We start from the raw sequence: 20599 nt of genomic DNA, 5'->3' as shown, positions 1-20599 counted from the left end.
GTCTTTCATTAAAATCTGTTTGACATTTTTTGTTATGCGCAGAGAGCCAAAAGGATGCCAGAATGCTTGATATTTGTGATTACATCCTTCTGCTAATACAAGACGCTCAAAAAATTGTATTAAAACATTAGCTGCAAAAGGCTGAGCAGTGAAAATACAAATAAATAAATTAAACTTCTGGGTTCTGTGTGGTGTTTTGTTTTGTGTTTGTTTGTTTTTTTGCATTTAAAAGGGAAACAGACCACAATATGATCTACTGCATTTAATAATTCTGTAAGCAAAGAGTCACATTTTTAATTCTTCTTTCTCTAAACAGAAGTGCATGGATAAGGAATGTGTTAATTCTCACACACACCCTCCAAGGTGGGTGAGGGGGGGATGTAAAGTGCAAATTTTTAATCGTTCCTTGGGAATCGTGTAATGATCGCAAGTCACATGACCTGGTAGAAAAAGATATTATTTTGTCACAATAATGCAAGTAAATTATGTCACTGGCAACTCGCTTAAAGGTCATGGGGATCATCTGATGCAGAAGATGGAAATTTCTCCTGCCAAAACAATATTGACAGCTTATCAAGCAGGATGGAGAAAATACAATGATATAATAGAATGTAAGGTAAGATAACACTTGCTACTGGAGGCAGAAAATATGACATGGCATTTCAATTTTAAGGTTATGTGCAGGATGATATGGTATAGAAGCTCAGAGACAAAACAGTGTTACTTGCATGTGAATTTTATTGGTGCGAATGCAGCTACAGTATTTTAATGTACAGAGGGCTGATTATACGAATCTGATGGAAGGAAAGGGACTCTGCACTATGGATTCATTTGCAAATAGATGACAGAACATGAAATGAGGGTGGATTTTATTCTTATCTTACCTCATTACGGCCAAATGAAGGCCAGGATCCAAAGGACCATGCAAGTGGTTCTGTGTACCCAGGAAGACTTTGGACTTTTGCGGTGTCAGCTTGCTGCAAATGGGTGTGTACACTTTTCAGAAATTATATGAGCATGTAGATGGGAGGCAGGTAGGCGGGTGAGGGTGACAGCAGGTTCACACTTGCCTGACCTCCATGCATTCATTATAAAGCCTGAAGAACTCCTGAACATACAAGTGTAAGAAGAGAGGGGCTCTCTCCGCACTATCAGGGGCTCTGCTTTCCTGGTTGCACATGCAGGAACTATTTGGGGAACTGTTGGCAGAGTGCATGCTTTGAGGTCGCAGGTTCAATCCCCATTACTTCCAAGCAGATGGATATCAAAAGGCTACAGACACAGTCAATGGGGAGGCCAGAGGCCAGGCACAGGTTATCAGGCAGACAAGATGAAAGGGTGAGAGGCAGGAAGTGTGGTCAGAGAGAAGCTGGGCTCAGAGACTAAGAACATAAGGATGCAGCAGCCTGCTGGGTCAGGCCAATGGCCCACCTAGTCCAGCATCCTGTTCTCATAGTGGCCAACTAGATGCCTCTTTTGGGAAACCCAAACATCAGAGCACCCTCTCTTCTTACACTGTGGTTTCCTGCAACTGATATTCAGAAGCATTACTGCCTCTGACCTTGAAGAGCACAACCATCATGGCTAATAGCTACCATAGAATCATAGAGTTGGAATGTACCCCAAGGGTCCAACCATCTGCAATGCAGGAACCTTTTGCCCAATGTGGGTCTCGAAACCCCGACCCTGAGATTAAGAGTCTCACGCTCTATCAACTGAGCTGCTCGTTCAAGATCCCTCTCCTCCATGAATGTGCCTAATTCTCTTTTAAAGCCGTCTAGGTTGGTGGCGGTCACTGCCTTCGGTGGGGGCAAATTTTGTAGTTTGTGCTGTGTGAAGAAGTCCTTTCTTTTACCTGTCCTGGACACGACATGAAGATGGCATGGCAGGCCACCAGTTGTCTTCTGCAACTCATAGGGACCATGGCTGCAAATGTTTTCATAGGACTTGGTGTGTCTGGATTGGGTTGTAGGACTCCAGATGACCGCATTAAAGCTGGGAGGTGAACAACTTTTCTCAGGCTGGACCTGCAACTCAGAAGGAACCCTTTCCCCCAAAGGGCAGTGTGCCTGGTGTTCTGGAAACCAGGGGGCAATGTGCTGAAGCCCAGCCGCTAGAGACCCTGATGCCAAACCAACCCTGGCGTTTTTCATAGAGTTCTCAAGTCCCAACTGGACACTGACAAAATCCAGTCCAACAAATACATGACTTGGCACCATCTCCCTGTCTTGTCTCTGCCCTCTTCAGCCAGCCAGTTAGAGTGGAGTGTGGGGAAACATTGGACGATATTGCACAGTGTATTTGTTTGAATAGGTGTTATCAGGGAGGCACCCAAGTGGCAGGGGGAGAAGAGACACTTCAGGGGAGGGGGGGTGTCCCGGCAGCCATGTGTTCCCCATACATCTAGTTAGGGCCCTATATCTACTGGAGCAAGATATCTTCCTGCCATGTGAAAGTATAGCAAGAACAGACCTTGTTGAAATTTTATTGGCAGTGGATGGGAGAAAGCCAGCTTGGTGTTTGGCCAACGGTGCATTTAGGAGAGAAGAGGAGACATTAACTAGGGTGAATCTGCATTGATGATGTGAAAATCAGAAACACAAGTGTGCTGTTTCTTCAGCATGCCCACACATAAGGAGAAGGCAGAGAAAACCTTCTGACTCGTGAGATGTATGCTTGAAGCTTGTCTTGTCTGTCTGTCTCTCTTCACCTCTCTCTCTCTCTCTCTCTCCCATCACCCCACCATGCCTGATAGAATTAAGAGCCTTCAATGCATGTTGTTTACCCAGCTGCTTCTGAACAATGCATTAAAAGGGGGGGGGGGGAATGACTGGCAATTTGCTTATTCAACTCTTGTATACAGAGTTCCTTTTCTCCTCACCAGCTTTCTTTCCATGGCTCTCTCCACACCCAGTGCTGAACACAGTTGTGCTAGCTGGAGCTGATGGGAGTTGTAGTTGCCTTAAAGCATCTGGGGGGCACCAGGTTGGGGAAGGCGGGTAGAGTCAATCTTCAAACGCACCATGAGTGCTCAAGAATTCAGCCGGTATAGAATACATTACATTTCAGCCGAAATCCATTTGGTTTGAGAAATCTGCTTTGCATCTGCAATGAAAGATTGTCCGGGAGAAAGAGAGACACTATTCACAGGCTCATTACGCGAGGGAAAAACCGCTTCTGTGGGTGTGTTTTAAACAACAACATAAAAAACACACGCACCACAGTTTCGTGTCAAAAACCCATGCAATATAAACAAAGACACAGTACTTGAACTTAGCATTAAAATGCTGACGAATTTTCACGATGACTTTTAATAATAACAATAATAATACATAATAACAAACCAATCTGGAAATGTGGAAAACTGAATTAACCATTAGAAACATGAGAGGCTGGGAGAAACCAAATCTGACAGGTTCACCCATTGCCACACACACACACACACACACACACCCCAGTATAAATACTTTCCTGAGGCTTCTTCCCAGTGTGGTGATTATTTATTGTAAAACTCAGGTTGATGACCCTTGGCTATTCCTTCTGTTCCCCTCCTATAATATAATACCTGATGTGGGAAAATGGGGAGAAGCTGGGTTGATCTCTAAGGTGAAAGGAAATAATACATTGGATCATTGCAGGAGAGATGCATCACTATTTTTTCATGACATCCAGTTAATTGTGCTGTTTCCATGAATGGAGAAGAATACTCTGTTTTGTGTTTATGTACATAGCTCAGCTTCTTCTCCATAGCTTTTGAAATATATATGTGTGAGGTACCATGCTCAAGTGGGGAAGGGTCGCATGGCATCCTTTTGTGTTTCCCTTTTAAGAGTCAGGTATGGCTAACCATTAAAATTATATCGTGGATTTTTGAGAGATCCGTCCCTTATTAAAGCTGAGAGCAGCTCAAAGGAGAAACATCAGTCCCTTTTCATGAAAGGAATACTTAGGAGATGACAAACAGCACTTCAGATTGAATCACGGTGAGGTGGGTCATCCGCAGCTTTTCAATGTAAAGAGGCATTTTTATATCTCTCTATACTGTTACGAATTTTCCTCGTTGAGGAGAACACGCAGAGGAAGCTCAAGGCCTGCGTCTGTGCTGGCTCCTGCTGAATTGGGTGAGAGAACCACCCTCCCCTCCCCTAATAATTTTGTCCCTTGGGGGGCCCAAGATGGCTTAGCAGGTTGGAGACCAGTCCCTATATTAGGTACAGCTTTTCAGCAAGCCCAAGCAGCCAGGGTCATCCAGGGTCCTGTGGGTTTGGGAGGGCAAGAGCTACTAGGAAGGTTGCCTCCCTCTGTTTGGGCCCATGAAATAGGGACATCCTGTTCCACCATCATAATAACAAAAAGTCTTATTATTTATACCCCACTCATCTGGCTGGGTTGCCCCTGCCACTCTGGGCTGCTTCCAGCATATATAAAAACATAATAAAACATTAAACAAAAAGCTTACCTATACAGGGCTGCCTTCAGATGTCTTCTAAAGGTTGATTACTTATCTCATTGGCTCAGGGGTCAGATGACTCCATGCCCGCCAATATTTCTCCGATGGGAGTGTGAGTTTGGAGCCTCTGATCCACAATCAGAGGGGAGGCCAAAGAGAAATGGAAGGGCATCAAAACGACTGAACCTGTAATTTGAACCCTGAAGTAGCTGTTGATCTACTTGGCCTGAAAACTTTGTGAAATCCCAAGATAAGGAGCCGCGGAGGCAACTGCACGGTGTGGGGCTTGTGCTTTCTCAGGCAGTTTACTTATTTGCTGCTGGGATCGTTCCTGCAAGTTTTGGCAGTCATTTGCTGTTGAGTGGTGCTTTTTGCATGTTTGTGGTGGTGGGAACTGTTTAATGGTTTGTAGAAATTGCTCAGAAAACTGTATGCTGCAGTAGCACAAGGGAAAGAATGAGCAGGGCTTTTGGGTAATGCAGCTCTAGTGCTGAGGCTTGCACCTGGGCTTAAAAATATTGGAAACACATTTGGGCTGCCAAATGTGAGAGACAAGGGTAAACTGCTCTGGGATGTGGAACTGTGACTAAGAGTGTGTACCACAGAGAAAAAAGAAGGCATGAAGAGATCTTGATGGACTGGAAGCTTGCTTGAAAAGAGAAAACTTTGGGTTAAAAGTATAATTGTGTTTCATTATCTGTTTTTGATGATGTGTGTTCTAATGCCTTTGCTAACTTTTCTGTTAGTTTTCTACAGGGAAGCTGTATGATGTTGTTTGTTTGTACACCTGGGGACAGATGTCTTATTCTTTGCAGGGGGTGGGTAATGTCATGAGTTTGGGGGGAAGTAGGCTGTGTGCAAGAGCCTTCTAAGCCCTGGACCCAGCAAGTGTTAAAATATGAGACAGGCTAGCTTCCTGTGTTGAGGTGATCGCCTGGGTGATGGGCCATTAAGAGAAAGCGTGTTCTCACTAGGGGAGAGCACGTGTTGCGGCTGGGGCCAGGCAAAGCACCCTTTAGTTGCCAGGCAGAATCGTGGGAAAGGAACTGGCCAGGATTGGTGTTGGTGTTGCTGGGGCAAATTGTATGTTGCCAATTTGGGGGTGGAGATCAGAGGTTATTTAAGCAAGGCCCACAGAAATTTGCTTTCTCTTTTGCTGTGGGCATCGGATCAGATCAGATCGAACATAGCGAAAGACTGGTTGTATCTTAGAACTTTTTCTTTCCTTTTTTCTCCTTCTTTGCCCTTTAAATCCAATTTTCCCCCTTTTTATTAGTTAAATTTATCTCTTTCACATACCCCTGAGATTTAAAGCCCCGTGGTCTTCCTGTGGGTGCCCGGGGGGGGGGTGCCTGGCCCCGGGTGGCTTACGGCCTGGTCCTCGGTGGAGGCCCTGGGGGGTCTGGTGCCTCGGCCCGGGCTGGGGAGCATTGTACGGGGCCCTTCTTGGGGGTTTGGTGACTAGAAAACATTTATTTTACTTTATTTCAGTTATTCTTGTCTTTCTAATTTTATTTTACCTCTCTCGGGGCCTGGTGGGCTCTCTCCTCCTCCCGCGGTCTCTTGGGTGGCCTGGGGGTTGAAGCAACGGGAGCGGGCGCCGCTGAGGCTCTTCCTCCCGCCTGAGCCGGCGCTGTCCTCGGCGCATTCCGGCGCGCTTCGCGCGGCCGCGGCGGGCCGCCGGGCGAGAGGCGTGGTACCGCCCCTGCGGCGGCCGTACGGGCCGCAGCGCCGGCGATCGCGCCGTTGCGGCCTACTCGTGCGGGCGGCTTGGTTGGGGCGCCGGTGAGCGGACGCTGCCGGGATCCATTTTGCCCGCCAGGCCGGCACTGCCTGCGGCGCGCCTTGGCGCGTTCCGCGCGGCCTAGGCGGGCCGAGCGGGCGGGAGGTGCTGGGTGTGTGCCGCTACAGGCCGCTCGGGGCCGCAGCGCCTGGCGGTTCAGGCCGTTGCGGCCTGTTTTTTACGGGTCCGTCGACCCCTCCCCACCGCGGGCGGCAGCCTTGATCGGCCGCAGGGGCTAGCTCGAGCCCCGGGGAGCCCGCAATTCCGGGGGGCGGCCCAGGGGTCCTCTATCCCGCCCGCCTCGGTGGCGGCTCCAGGCGCGGCGCGGCGCGGCGCGCGTAGTGGGGTGGGGCGGTCCCCCAAGTAGAGGGCCTCTCGCGCATCGTGCGCTGGCAGCCCTTCTGGTCGTCGGCCCTCCATCTTAGGCATTTTTTGGCGGGAGCGCCATTTTCTGCCTTCTTTTGCTCTACGCTGGCCCCTAGTGGCTAAGGAAGTAATTGCAACCTTTAATTGGCTTGGGCTGCGAGGTGTGCCACCTGGTGGTGGTTTGTATTGTTGCAGCTAACTTTAATTGTCTGAAGCAACTGAGTTAGCTGGTTAATTGTTACGTGGTGTCGCATATTGTCTGTTGACTTATATTGTTGTTGTTTTCCCGCTAGTAGGTATGGCTCCCAAAAAGAAGGCGCCTAGCAGGCCTGGTTCCACGTCATCGGCGGAGCGACCTATAAGAGGCCCATCTCAAGCCTTGCGTTCTCCTGCGCCAAACCAGTTGCTGAGTCGCCTCCAATCCATGGTCACTGGTTTGGCTGGCGACCCTCCCGCACTGGCCCGAGTGGAGGCTGAAATGGACGGCCTGTTGCAACGTTGTTCCACTCCGTCGACTTCTACCGCAAGGCCAGCCCTTCCTGCTGGCATTGCCTCTTCGGCGTCTTCTTCTAGTGAAGAAGAGGGAGGGATTGTGGCGACCAGGGATTCTTCTCCGGAAGCCTTGGCCCAGACCCCGGACTTACCAGCAGTCCTGGTGCCTGCACGCAGGGGTCGGGGGGGTGCCAAGGTTGCGGCCAATAGAAGGGCGTCAGCTCGGATCAGAGCAGCGCAGGCGCCAGGGGTACCGTCCCCTGCGGCTGTCCGATTGGCCCCTGGTCACTCACAGATTCTGTCGTTTCAGTCCGTTCCAGTTGCTGTTCGGCAAGGAAAGAGAGCTCCAAGAGGCGGGCCAGGCGGAGTCGGAGGGTCACTTCATCCTCTTCCTCAGTCAGTCCCAGGTGACGTGCCGCAAGGTGATGCATCTGAGTCTTCTGTGGAGGACAGCCTTCCTCCACCTCCGAAGTCGTCTTCTGGTGGGCTTCGTCGCCGAAAAAAGAGTTCTAGGAGGCGCGCCAAGAGGAGACGGAGAGACACTTCGTCCTCTTCTGCAGGTACTTCATCTCAGACATCCAGTAGCGACGAGGAAGCCTCACTCAAGCTATACTGGGGCTTTGCGGAGTCCTCGGGACTCCCAAAATGGGCTTGGGAGAGGAGGGCAAACTCTCATAGGGCAAGGTATGGGGCAGTGCAGGACTGCCTGGACGGGGTCCTCTTGCCTGACGTGAAGGTCTCTACCAATTCGGCTAGGGACATTATTCCCGGTGCCCACTTGCATACAAAACTGCGATCCAGGATTCTGGATGGCCGTTACATTGATATATTTAGTTTGGCTCCCCCTCTGGAGGGCCAGGACTCACAGGATAAGGGTGTGGCAGCCACAAAAAAGAGGGTGGCTTTGCCAAAAGCGGAAAGGACCTTCGAGCGATGGTTGGATAGTTTCCAGGTGTTCGCTGGAGTGGTGGCAGCGGCTTACCCACGGAGATCCATGCATTTATGGGTTTATTTGTCCATAGTCCGTTCAGCGTTTACGATGGCTGGAGCGTCTGCTGCGATCTCTTATGATGAGAATTTCAGACGCAGGGCTGCCAAGATCCCCACTGCCCGCTGGGATCGTAAGGATTTAGATGTCTGGACCACTTATGTGGCTCCACGTATCGATAATAAGGCCCCTGAATCGCAGAAACCTAAAAATGTGCCAGCTAGGATGGGTCGCAAGTACTTTTGTTGGGATTTTAACAAGGGTACTTGTCAGCGCCAGTTCTGCAGATATTCCCATAGTTGTGAGAAGTGTGCAGGGAACCATCCGGCATCTTCTTGTGCGGGGGCGCGACGGCCCTTTCGAAAAGGGGGGGGCTCTCAGCAGCCCCCAAAGGCCGCCCCCCAGGCTACAGTCTCCGGAGCAGGAAAATAGTGTTCTTTTCTCTTTAGCTTATACCCCAGTTAAGCTACAGCCGTTGTTGTCATGGTTACAAGTATACCCGCTTCAGGAAGCAGCGTCTTATTTGCGTGATGGATTTTCTCTGGGCTTTCGAATCCCAGTGGCGTCTACTCCTGTAGCTAGGAACCCCTCAAACCAGAGGTCAGTGAGGGAAATGCCTGAGGTTGCGCGTAGGAAAATTGGGAAAGAACTGGCTTTGCGAAGGATGGCCGGCCCCTTTGCCGAGCCCCCCTTTCCCAATCTTCATATTTCTCCCTTAGGTATAGTTCCTAAAAAAAGCTCCGGGGGAATTTCGCCTGATTCACAATCTTTCTCACCCTAGGGGCACATCAGTAAATGATGTCATTCCCCCGGAGCTTTGTTCTGTGAAGTACGCCTCACTTGATCAAGCGATCAAAATGATAAGGAAATTTGGGCAGGGTGCCCTGCTGGCCAAATGCGACATTGAGTCTGCATTTCGGCTGCTTCCAATTCATCCAGATGACTTCTGGCTGCTGGGATTTCAGTTTGATGGGGAATTTTACTTCGATAAGGCCATGCCCATGGGCTGCTCAGTAGCCTGTGCCGCCTTTGAGTGTTTTAGTTCCTTTCTGGACTGGGCCCTGCGTAAAAGAACTGGTTTGGGCGGAGTTACTCATTATCTTGATGATTATTTATTGGCCTCAGCTAGTGATACAGGAGACTGCGTGGTGTTGCTGCAGGCCTTCGCGGCCTTAACTGAGGAACTGGGTGTACCGTTAGCTGCGGAGAAGACTGAAGGTCCTTCTACGCAGCTGACTTACCTGGGTATTCTATTGGATACGGTGGCACAAACTTCCAGTTTGCCGGCAGATAAGATTCTCACGCTGAGAGGTGTTATTTCTGACCTCATTCCATTGAAAAAGGTTACCCTGCGACAACTGCAGTCGTTGCTGGGCCACCTAAATTTTGCTTGCAGGGTGATCGCTCCGGGGCGGCCTTTCTGTTCCCGTTTGGCCAGACTTATGTCTGGTTTGAGGTCCCCAAGGCATAGAGTGCGCCTGTCAGCCCAGGTGCGGGCTGATCTTCGCATTTGGTTGGAATTCCTGGAGGAATTCAACGGGGTGTCACTTTGGCAGGACACCTTGAACCTGTGTGCTGATTTTCAGGTGCACTCTGATGCTGCTGGGTCATTGGGCTTCGGTTTGTATTGGGACGGCAGGTGGTGTGCCGAGCGTTGGCCTCTGGCTTGGCGTGGGGAAGCCATAACTCGGGACCTAACTTTTCTTGAGTTTTTCCCTATTGTAGTGGCTGTCCATGTGTGGGTCGAGCATTTCAGGGACCGGCGTGTATGTTTCTGGACAGATAACCTGGCGGTGGTGAACGTGCTTGCCAAGCAGTCTTCACGATCACCTAGGGTATCAGCACTGCTGAGGGCTTTTGTTTTGCATTGCTTGCGTTTTAATATCGTATTTTCTGCTCGTTTTGTTCCTGGAGTGTCTAACGAGATTGCTGATGCTCTGTCCCGTTTTCAGATGGAGCGATTCAGGTCCCTGGCGCCAGTGGCTCGAGACCGTCCGGAATTTTTCCCGGATCATCTCTGGAACCTTGGCAGCACTTAGTTTTACAGGGAGTAGCTGCATCTATTGCCCCCTCCACATTGCGGTCCTATAAGAAGGCTTGGACCGATTTTTTGCATTTTACAGGGCGGTCAGTGGTAGGGGAAATGCGCATGCCTCATTCCACCGCACAGGTGCTCAAATATTTGGCACATCTGTTTCAGATGCGGCGTGCGGCCAGGACTCTGAGGTTGCATTCAGCGGCAATTTCCTTCTTTAGCAAGGTCTATTTTAATAATGATCCTTGTGGGAAATTCGTTGTGCGCAAGGCTTTGGAGGGTTGGGGGCGTCTCAGCCCGTCCAGACCAGCTACAAGGAGGCCTATAACGTTTGGTTTATTGACCGAGATGCGATGTAAATTGAAGGGCATCTGTTGGTCCAGGTTTGAGGCTCGGCTATTTTCCGCAGCCTATTCGCTAGCCTTCTTTGGGGCCCTGAGAGTTGGGGAGGTGGTGTTTGAACCTAAACAGGATGGTGGTTCTAGAGGCTTGTTGCTACAGGACGTGAGCCTGTCTCAGTCGGAACTGCAGGTTCATGTCAGGAGTTCCAAAACTGATCAGCTGGGTAGGGGAGCAGTTATTCGGCTCCCAGCAACAGGGATGGGGGGCCCTTGCCCAGTTAAGGATCTCCAGAGATATATGGCTTTGCGACCTCCAGGAAGTGGGCCACTGTTTATTCATGAAGATGGCCGGCCACTGGCACGCCATCAGTTCGCCGGGGTCTTGCGCAAAGTCGTGGCTGCCTGCGGCCATGCAGCCTCTGAATTTGCTCCGCATTCCTTCAGGATTGGGGCAGCAACGACAGCGGCCCATTGGGGCTTGTCGGTCAAAAGGATAAAAGACCTGGGTCGTTGGAAGTCGGGCGCATACAGGGGTTATGTGCGGAAATAATGTTGATTTCAGGTACTCACATCTGTTGTTTTATCCTAGGTCTTCCCACTATCCGGGTCTGGATAGTGGGGCACAGTATTGTGCATTGGGCTGCTTGCAGAGCTCGGCAATCCGGATTGGGAGCTGGCCTTGGCTTTCCTCCGCACGTGCAAGTGTCCTGGTTCGCCAGAAGGGGGATGCTGTGGAAGGAATTCTTACCGCTCATGCAGAGGCGGGTTCTGCTGGAGGGCCCCCCAACAGTGATTGTGGTGCAGCTCGGGGAAAATGATATGGTTTCCTCTTCCTGTTATGTTTTACGTGCTATTATTTTGCAGGATTTGAGGGACTTGGCGGCCTTGGTGCCCGCTACTAAGATAATTTGGTCCCAGTTGCTTCAGCGTTGCATCTGGAGGGGTAGTCCCTGCCCTGTGGCCACCGAAAGGGTGCGTAAGCGCATAAATTCAGCTGCAAGCAAGCTGGTGTCTGATATGGGTGGGCTTGTGATTCCCCACCCAGATATTAATGTTAAAGCCACTGATTGCTACAGGTTGGATGGGGTTCATCTTACCTCAGTTGGGAATGATGTATGGTTGAGGTCAGTGGTGGCTAAGTTGCGGGAGTGTTTAAGTTTGTGAGTGGTTGGCGGCGAGCGTAAGGGCTCGGGTGGCGGTTAGGCATCGGTTTAAATTGGTTGGTGGAGGGGCATGGATTGGCTGTGCCTGCCCCTCAGGTGATGCTGCTGCACGGGAATTCCGTTAAAGGAATTCAGGGGCTTACCATCCTTTTGTCCAAACCCCTGGAATCGGGTTTGGGCCGAGTAAGCCCCTAGGAGCATGTGGGGAGAAGCTGAGGGTCTGTGACGCAGCTCCAGTTATCCCGGAACTTGTTCCTCCACACTGGCTTCCGCTGGAATCCGGAAGTCAGTACTGTCCCCAAGGCGGGGGGACAGATAGTCTTAACCGATGCCTAAGCAACCACTCGAAATTATGTATGATAATAAAGTTGTGGCCAAAATTATGCCAAAAACCTTAAACAAAAATTATGTGTGAAGTGTGAGTTATTGGGGAAGGGGTGTTTTGGGGGACCTCAGCACGCAAAGCGTGTTCTCACTAGGGGAGAGCACGTGTTGCGGCTGGGGCCAGGCAAAGCACCCTTTAGTTGCCAGGCAGAATCGTGGGAAAGGAACTGGCCAGGATTGGTGTTGGTGTTGCTGGGGCAAATTGTATGTTGCCAATTTGGGGGTGGAGATCAGAGGTTATTTAAGCAAGGCCCACAGAAATTTGCTTTCTCTTTTGCTGTGGGCATCGGATCACCCGCCCGCCCTCCCTTGTCTGGGCTTCGCTTTGACCTTGCTATTGCCTGTCATGGGGTCGTTCGCATTGATGCGGGGGCCCGGTAGGAATTTTGCCATATGGCTGATTAGTGTGTGCCATTTGGTTTTTGCCTACCGCGTAGCAAATCGTCACAACTTGTAAGGTTGGCGGTTAGGTATCGGTTTAAATTGGTTGGTGGAGGGGCATGGATTGGCTGTGCCTGCCCCTCAGGTGATGCTGCTGCACGGGAATTCCGTTAAAGGAATTCAGGGGCTTACCATCCTTTTGTCCAAACCCCTGGAATCGGGTTTGGGCCGAGTAAGCCCCTAGGAGCATGTGGGGAGAAGCTGAGGGTCTGTGACACAGCTCCAGTTATCCCGGAACTTGTTCCTCCACACTGGCTTCCGCTGGAATCCGGAAGTCAGTACTGTCCCCAAGGCGGGGGGACAGATAGTCTTAACCGATGCCTAAGCAACCACTCGAAATTATGTATGATAATAAAGTTGTGGCCAAAATTATGCCAAAAACCTTAAACAAAAATTATGTGTGAAGTGTGAGTTATTGGGGAAGGGGTGTTTTGGGGGACCTCAGCACGCAACAAAGGAAAGGGGGTTCTGTGTGAGATGGCAAATGAGTGGGGGGCCTCTGTCAACAGACAAAGCCATGGTTTGGAGTAGAGTGTTAGCAGTGATGTGACGTAGAAGGAAAGCTGCAAGCCGGAGGCAGTGGGAGAACAACGTTTGAGAGCATTGTTTGATTTCTGTTTGAATCCAAGGCTGTGGTTATGGGAGAAACAAGACCCTTTTGGGGTGCTGATGCTGTGACTGGGTTGAATATATATGTGTGTGTGTAAATAAACCATACATCATAAAGACACCACAGTCTCTGCTGTGCCTCATTCCTAAAGGAAAAGTGAACCCTGTGGTGGCATGTGACAACTTGTTGCACCTTGAAAGAAGAATTATGCAATTGAATGGGGTAATTTCTAGCACACACCCACCCAAAAAACAAGGGTTGATCTCTGGGATGTTAATGGACTGGGGTCTACTTTTCAAACGTCTCCTGGTGCCAGGGACAGCAAGTATCACATCTCCAGTTTTTGACTAAAAGAAGCATTGCTTTGCCAAGATATAATTTGCGGAGACATATTTATGTGCAAAATAAAATACAAACAAACAGAACACTGAGGGTTTAACACTTGTTGGATCTGAACGTTCCAAAATGGGAATGGTCCAAGATACATATGTTGGAATATCCAAGATGTGGAGATATTTATCTGGCAGCCAAATTCACATTTTCAAAAGCAAGCGAGCCAGAACCTAAAAATAAAACGACTGATTTAAGAGCAATTAAGAAGCAGCCATTCTCTCCATGGCGAAACAGAAAGGCTGTGGAAGTGGAGGTGGGGTGTGACTCCAGGCTGTCCCTGCCATACAAGGCTGCAGTGGCCTATCATAAAAGGGTTGGGACACCTGGATGGCACAGCAAACTTTCTGAAGTTTTTGCCTTCAGAATGTGGTAGTGAGGGTAGTGTGGGGCGGAGAGACAGAGAGATGGGGACATTCCAGCTCTACTGCAGGCAGCAAACTTTTATACATGCACTGGTCTGACTGCCCACTACACAGAAATTTTTCTATGAGCCAATAGTTCAAGTGTTATGCCAAGGGAAGAAGTATAATTCATTTATTGTATTTTTTTTAATGCTACCCTTTCTTCAAGGAGCTCAAAGTAGTGGTTTCTCACCTTTTTTTATTCCCGGCAAAAAGCCCACAAGGTGGGCTAGGCTGAGAGTTAGTGACTGTCCCAGGCGAAGCAATCCTAAGTCCAAGAAGCTGGCATAACTTACCTGTATCCATTCAGGAGTGGGAGAGTTGGAGGGGCCTTGAAGTTGCCCATCAACCGTGACCACCTGGATAAGAGACGGAGGTGGTTTTAGGGTCGCACAACCTGTTCGATTGCACTGGGCGCCACACTGCGGGGGGGGCGCACTATGCTGTAGAACGGAGCATGAGAGGGCGCACCGAATTTTAGCGTCGCACAGGATACTGCTGAAATCTGAGATCCCAATGTCTGCCACTGGAGGAAACTAAGCAGACATGCAGAACTCCAGGACACAGTCTTCTCTGCTAGGCTGAGAGGCATTGTATTTCTGTTTATAGTAATTGTTTCTAACTTTGGTATCTGCACATATAAAGTAGCACATGCGAAGTTTGTACTAATTCATGTCCCCTGCTACCCTTTTGGTGATGAGCATCCTGTCTGGAAGGCTCTCATTGGCTGGTTGAGCAGCTCAAAACCCTCAGAGGCCCTAAGAGGCTGAGCTCCGCAGTTCCCACAGCCAGGAAAAGGCAGGTGAGTTGCCACATGACAAGGTGAGCGGGCCTCTCTTATTGTGCCGTGATTGCTTAGTATTCTAGCTATCCTGGCTAAAGCAGGAGAAAACCTCTTGAATTTTGTTTCTGGTTTTTGTTGATGGGAGTTTCCAGGCTGCCCCCGCCTTCTGACTAGGTTGAGCTTGCAAATACGAGCTCACGCAGAGTTCCAATTTCCTACTTTCTTTTCAAATAGCAGCCCTTCTTTCATTCCTTTGCTGCTGTTTTCTGCCCAGGTAGTGCAAAGCACTTACTTCTTTCCTATTCAGGGGAAGAAAGAAAGAAGAATTCCAAAGTCTTAGAAAGGGCAAACAATGGCCCTTGTTTATTTTTGCAACGTTTTAACTGGTTCACTGAGGAACTAAGCCTTGTTAAAGGGGATTTTACTCTGGGTCATCCAGAGTTTGAGGGGTTCTGCGAGAAAATAAAAGGGATTGGTTCTCTTCTCTCCACCCCACCCCCTTCTGCCTCAACAAAAGCTTTCTCCGCAGCAGTTAAGAGTGCTTAATCCAAAAACCTGGTCTTACTGGACAGAACTAGTCAATAGGAAAATTGAATTATGAAAACAAGGGGGAAAGGAGATGGTGCGGGAATAGGCCCTATGCAAATATGACGTTGTATAAAATATTTTTGAGGCTTTGGGATTCGGAATGTAAGAAGATGCCTCCTGCTGAATCAGATCATTGGTCCATCTTGCTCAGTGTTGCCCACACTGAGTGGTAGCATCTCTCCAGGGTCTCAGGCATGGATCTGTGCCCAGCCCTATCTGGAAATGCCAGTAATTGGAGCCAAATCCTGTGCAGCCGAGACAGCCAATGTTGTGCCCTCAAAGTGTTTTGGACTGCAGCTCCCATCAGCCTACATCAAGTATGGCCAGTGATCAAGAATGATGTGAATTGCGGGGCGAGTTCCCGCCTCCCCCCTCAGAAATAAAGACAAGAGACACAAGAATTCGAGTTAATGGGTCAAATTAGGCCACAACTTTATTGATTACAGGAATTGAGCGGTATTGGCTTAGGCACTGGTCCTAACAACTAACCGGCTTCAGCCTGCTTGCTTGAAGACCGGTAAGGGTTAACCACCAGTAGGGGGAGTCCCGCTGATGCACATCAACTAGGAGCTTCCCCGGGGTCACCGCTCGGGAGCGTGCCGTGGGCCCACACCTCCATAGGCTTAGGACAAGGCCACGCCCCTTGGAATCCTTTACCGGACTACCCTTTGTTTTGGGGGAAGGTGATGGCACTTCCTCCCCCCCCATCATCTGCATAACAATACAACAATATCCCTACCAATGCCTAACCGCCAATACTGGGGAGTTGTGACGGTTTGCTACGAGGTAGGCGAAAACCAAGTGGCTGGTGCCAATCTGCCAGTTGTAAAAATTCCTACCAGGCCCCTTGACGGCGACCAGCTGAAGTCCATAGCAACGTCAGAGAGCCCAGCCTAATGGGTGGGATGGGAGGGGAAAACCTGGTCAGCTGCAGCGTGGGAAAGAGGGAGACCCTCGGCCATGCCAGACATAAGTAAGGCTAGGCCATGCCCCCCGAGACAGCTGATTGGCTGGCCAGGGGGATGACGCGTCCGAGGATTCCCTGGTATCGCAGGGGCTGAAGCCAGCCCCCATGAGTGTGGGGAGGGGCGTGAAGCCCGCAACCCCACCTCCTCCCTAGCTCGTAAGTGGCTTTATAGTCCATAGCATTTGGAGGACACCACATAGACTGGATCCAGGTTGAACAATAGTTCCCAAAGTAGCAGCCCACTGATGCCTAAAATCAAAGAAAGCAAGAAGCACACTATGCAGGGTAAATTAATGCTGTATTTGTTTACCTGTGATTTAACCTCATTAAAGAATTTGAGTTCTTTGGTGCAGTGTGTTCTTTGAGAGTGTGGTGCAATGTGGGAGGGACAACAGCTCAACAGCCTGGGTATTTTTCCAACTCTGGCTGTTCTTCTCTAAAAAATCCAAACAACCCTAGCAGGTTGAAATCCTGATTTGCAACCTTTCATCAACTAATAATCATCATTCAATGGTTTATATCCATCACTGTCAAAGAACTCGTATCCTGAGCTATACTGAAGCTCACCTACCAGAAATGTAGAGAGGCACCTGACTGCGTTCAGCCCTAGTTATTGACTTGGGGTGTTTCCAGATAGGGGCATAATATTGCAAATGAGTTCCTGAAATATTGCAGTTGGGTTGTTGGTAGAGGTGTTGGAGAGTTCTGATGAAAATGGGAGTGTTGATTGCTAATGTTTGCTTATTCAGCCCATGTCTGCAAATCAATCCAGTGAATACGATCAAAATTCTCTGTTGTTGCTTTTCATCTGCAAGCAATACAAAACTGATTATGTTTACCCTCCCCTTTTGGTTTGCATTTCCTTTACATCAAAATGAATGGGGTGGAACATCAGAATGACCACGTATTTTTTTGTTATCTCTGTAATTAATTAGATAACATGCGTTATGTACTTTTGCAACAGAGGACAGTGAGATGAATAATGTAGTTTTGTGTGGAAGTTGAACTGCAGCAGATCGGAAACAGGGCTACCATTGACAGATACAGAGCAGAACAGAAAACTGGGTTTTCTTACATCTCTAGTTGTTAGCAACAATTTTCCCCCAATCAGATTTATTCCAGAAAAAGAAAATCTGGGGGAAATGGAGGGGGAAATGCAGAATAGGCTTTTAAAGGCAACAATTTCATGTGGATGCTGCATACCCAGTAGCGAGTCAGTGGTAGAATTTACTTATGTGTTAATTCAATTAATTTATCTCCTGCCTTTCCTTCAAAAAGCTGTAGGTGGTTATGTGGTCTCCTCCTGGTATACACTGGTATACATAAGAAGCACTGATACCACAATAAACACCAATAGAGAAGTACCCCCCCCCCCATGTTTCCTGCCAACGAGCTTTGTCAAATTCTTACATGGCATTAGATTTGGGGAGAAGACAAGTTTTTATGGCAAATCTGTTTCTCTCTTTCTGTCTCCCGGCATATTTTGACCTTTTTTGAATCGTTGCGGCCCAGAATTCAATAACGTAAACACTTTTGGGATACTGACAAATCAGAGATTATATTTCCATACATTTTATTTTCACCCACATCTGTGAATCTAATATTGACCTGGAGTTATCTGTGATAGAGAAGTTATTAATTTTGACAGATATAAGGGAGAAGCTCATATCCTCCCTTTTACAAACACCTAATATTAATACCATGGGATGTAAACGGGATCTCCAGAATGTCTTGGATACTGGGTGGGGTGGAATGATACCAAATCAAAATTTTGATAATGAAAAAAGGGGGCAGATTAATTTTGGAGGAAATGGATGACACTGATAAAAATATATTTCTTATTCAGTATATGTGGGAGGGGAAATTTAAGCTTAAGCTCCCCACCACATTCTACAGTTGACTTAAAGCTTTTATCTGCATGCATATTTATTTATTACATTTATTCATCATTTCTATTCCAGATGCCTCAAGGTGGCAAGCATACTTCCACCCCTGCCCCACCTGTTTGATCTTCGCAGCATCCTATCTGCGAGGCTGGTTAGAATGAGAGAAGTTAACTGGCCCACTGTTACCTAGTCTGTGTACACCTTATGCATTTAAAGCACACTCCCCACAAAATCGTAGAAGCTGTGGTAGTTTGTTGAGGGTGCTGGGAATGGTAGCTCTGTGAGGGTTGAACCAGAGTTCCCAAGATTCTTTCAGGAGGGAAATGAGCTGTAAATGTATGGTAGGTTTCAAGACTGAGTGGTGATTTAGATCTCAGCCTCCACAACCTTGGTCTGCCACTCTAACCACTATGTCTCGCTTTAGCATGTCATGGGACAGAGTTCCAGACTAGAATCCTCCTGTCTAGTATACAGGCTTTGCACATGCATATAAATTTCACCGTACTGGAGCACATAATCACCCCACTTCCATGTTTGAATCACTACAGGATGTACATACCATATGCACCATTGATATCTGACTACTCTGCTATGGTGAATTCTCACCTGCTCTAGCATAGGGAGCTAAAATACGCATCCTTCTCTCATCAAGTGCAAAGGGTGTGCATGTACAGGGCCGGCTTACTCATAGGCTCTAGGGGTGCGGGGCACCAGGGTGCCGGGCTCTCAGGGGCGCCAGGCCAAGAGTCCGGGGCCGAGATTTGTAGTTTGGGGATTGAAGAGCCAGGCCAGCCAACAGCCGCTGCTGAGAGGAGCAGAGCCTGTCGGAAAAGCTGCAGGCTTTTCTGCTGTTGGTGCTGAGGCAGCTGGCTGGCTCTGCTCTCCTGCGTGCCTGGGATTGGCAGGCTGCTAAATGGCATGGGGGAGAGTTGTGTGTCCGCCACCCATATGGTTGGAGGGCATGCAGCTTCCCTCCCAAGTCTCTGCAGGGATTGCTCTCCCTCCACCTGCAGAAGCATGGGGGAGAGAGTTGTGTGCCCCCCAAAAAGCTCAACAGCTTTGGCCTCCCCCCAAAATGGGGGTGCTGGGCAGTTTCTTGCACCCCAGCACCGCATATGCTAAAGACGGCCCTGTCATGTGTGGGTTTGTGGACCTCATTGCTAGAGATGCTGAAGCAGAAAAACACTAGTGTTCATTTTTTTTGTGCCGTTCCTAGAATGGAAGTGAATCTAACAAATGCTATTCACTGCTTTTGGTCTGCAAATGATTTTGCCCTATTGGCATTATTTTTCTTTTGCACCCAAATGAATGGGGAGAAATAACATAAAGACAATGTAACTTTATTGTGTAAGTTACGTAGTTTTGCCACAGCGGACAGTTGGGCAGAAGATGAAATGTAGTGGAATGGAAACAGTGCTGCAGGGCACAATGGAAAACGGTGTCTTTTCCCATCCCTACTTGTCACCTGGTGAATTTGGGAAACAGGTTTGATCTGGTCAATAATAAGAGACAAGTGCTCATTCAAAAACTGTCTAAATGCTAATTCGTTTCAAAACATAAAATGGCACTGCAGATAAACAATCCATTTTGATGATATGGATACTACATTTTAAAATTCGTTGCAAATCAAACCACCAACCATTAACCCATCTAAACAGATATGTTAGTCAAAAATGTTTTGCACGTTACTGCATGTACTATGGGAGTGTGCACTTTACTCATTCATTTATTGCTATTATTATTGTTCCTGTTCCTGTGCTTACTAATAGTATTATACTCAGTTTGTGTCAATTCTCCAAAAGCTTTAGTTTATTTACAGAGGGGTGTGTGTGAACATAGGTATGGTTTGTGAGGCATCTGTGAGTGAGGTTAGGGTTAGGATTGTCTCACTTGCTCCAGACATGTCCCTCCTGCAATGAGCAGGAAGGCCTGAATGGGGTTAACCCATACCATGCAGAATAATGGAAAGTCCTCAAAGCCCCAGCTCAGACTCTTACCTCAGAGTAAGCCCGGTGGCTCTTTCCCTTAGCCTCAGTGTGCTAGAAACCACAGGAGGGGATGGGGCTGTTGTGCTCAAATCCTCTTTGCAGGGTTCCCCCAGGCCACTGTGAGAACAGGACGCTGGAATTGGTGGGCCTGATCCACCAGATTCTTCTGATGTTCTTATAGTGGTGGAAGGGAAGCAATAGTCTGGTTACAATGGTAGTCAACAATGGTTGACTAGATTGCACTAATGCAGGCATAGGCAAACTCGGCCCTCCAGATGTTTTGGGACTACAACTCCCATCATCCCTGACCACTGGTCCTGTTAGCTAGGGATGATGGGAGTTGTAGTCCCAAAACATCTGGAGGGCCGAGTTTGCCTATGCCTGCACTAACACATTTGTCTTATGTTTTGATACATTCCGAAACCTTTCCTTGACGCTGACTAAAATCAGAGAAAGGGGAGAATCCCAGCTAACTGTAGGACAAGTTGATAGAATTTTTTGTTTCCTGAAAATGAAGTGTGTATGGGGGTGGGGGAACT

General features: G+C 48.6%; 1 protein-coding gene across 1 annotated transcript; it reads left to right on the top strand.

The window, feature by feature from the left end:
* Positions 1-6897: 6897 nt before the first annotated feature.
* LOC310711132 (uncharacterized protein) lies at positions 6898-11005 on the top strand (the record flags this gene model as incomplete). The annotated part of the gene is made up of 2 exons (XM_083512601.1): positions 6898-7651; positions 10032-11005. 2 exons carry the CDS (start codon positions 6898-6900, stop codon positions 11003-11005), a joined length of 1728 nt encoding a protein of 575 aa, XP_083368727.1.
* Between the last annotated feature and the right edge of the window lie 9594 nt (positions 11006-20599).

Source organism: Podarcis liolepis (assembly GCF_965112155.1).
Source record: "Podarcis liolepis genome assembly, chromosome: 7".
Classification (NCBI taxonomy): domain Eukaryota; kingdom Metazoa; phylum Chordata; class Lepidosauria; order Squamata; family Lacertidae; genus Podarcis; species Podarcis liolepis.
This window is presented reverse-complemented; position numbering and strand designations above follow the sequence as displayed.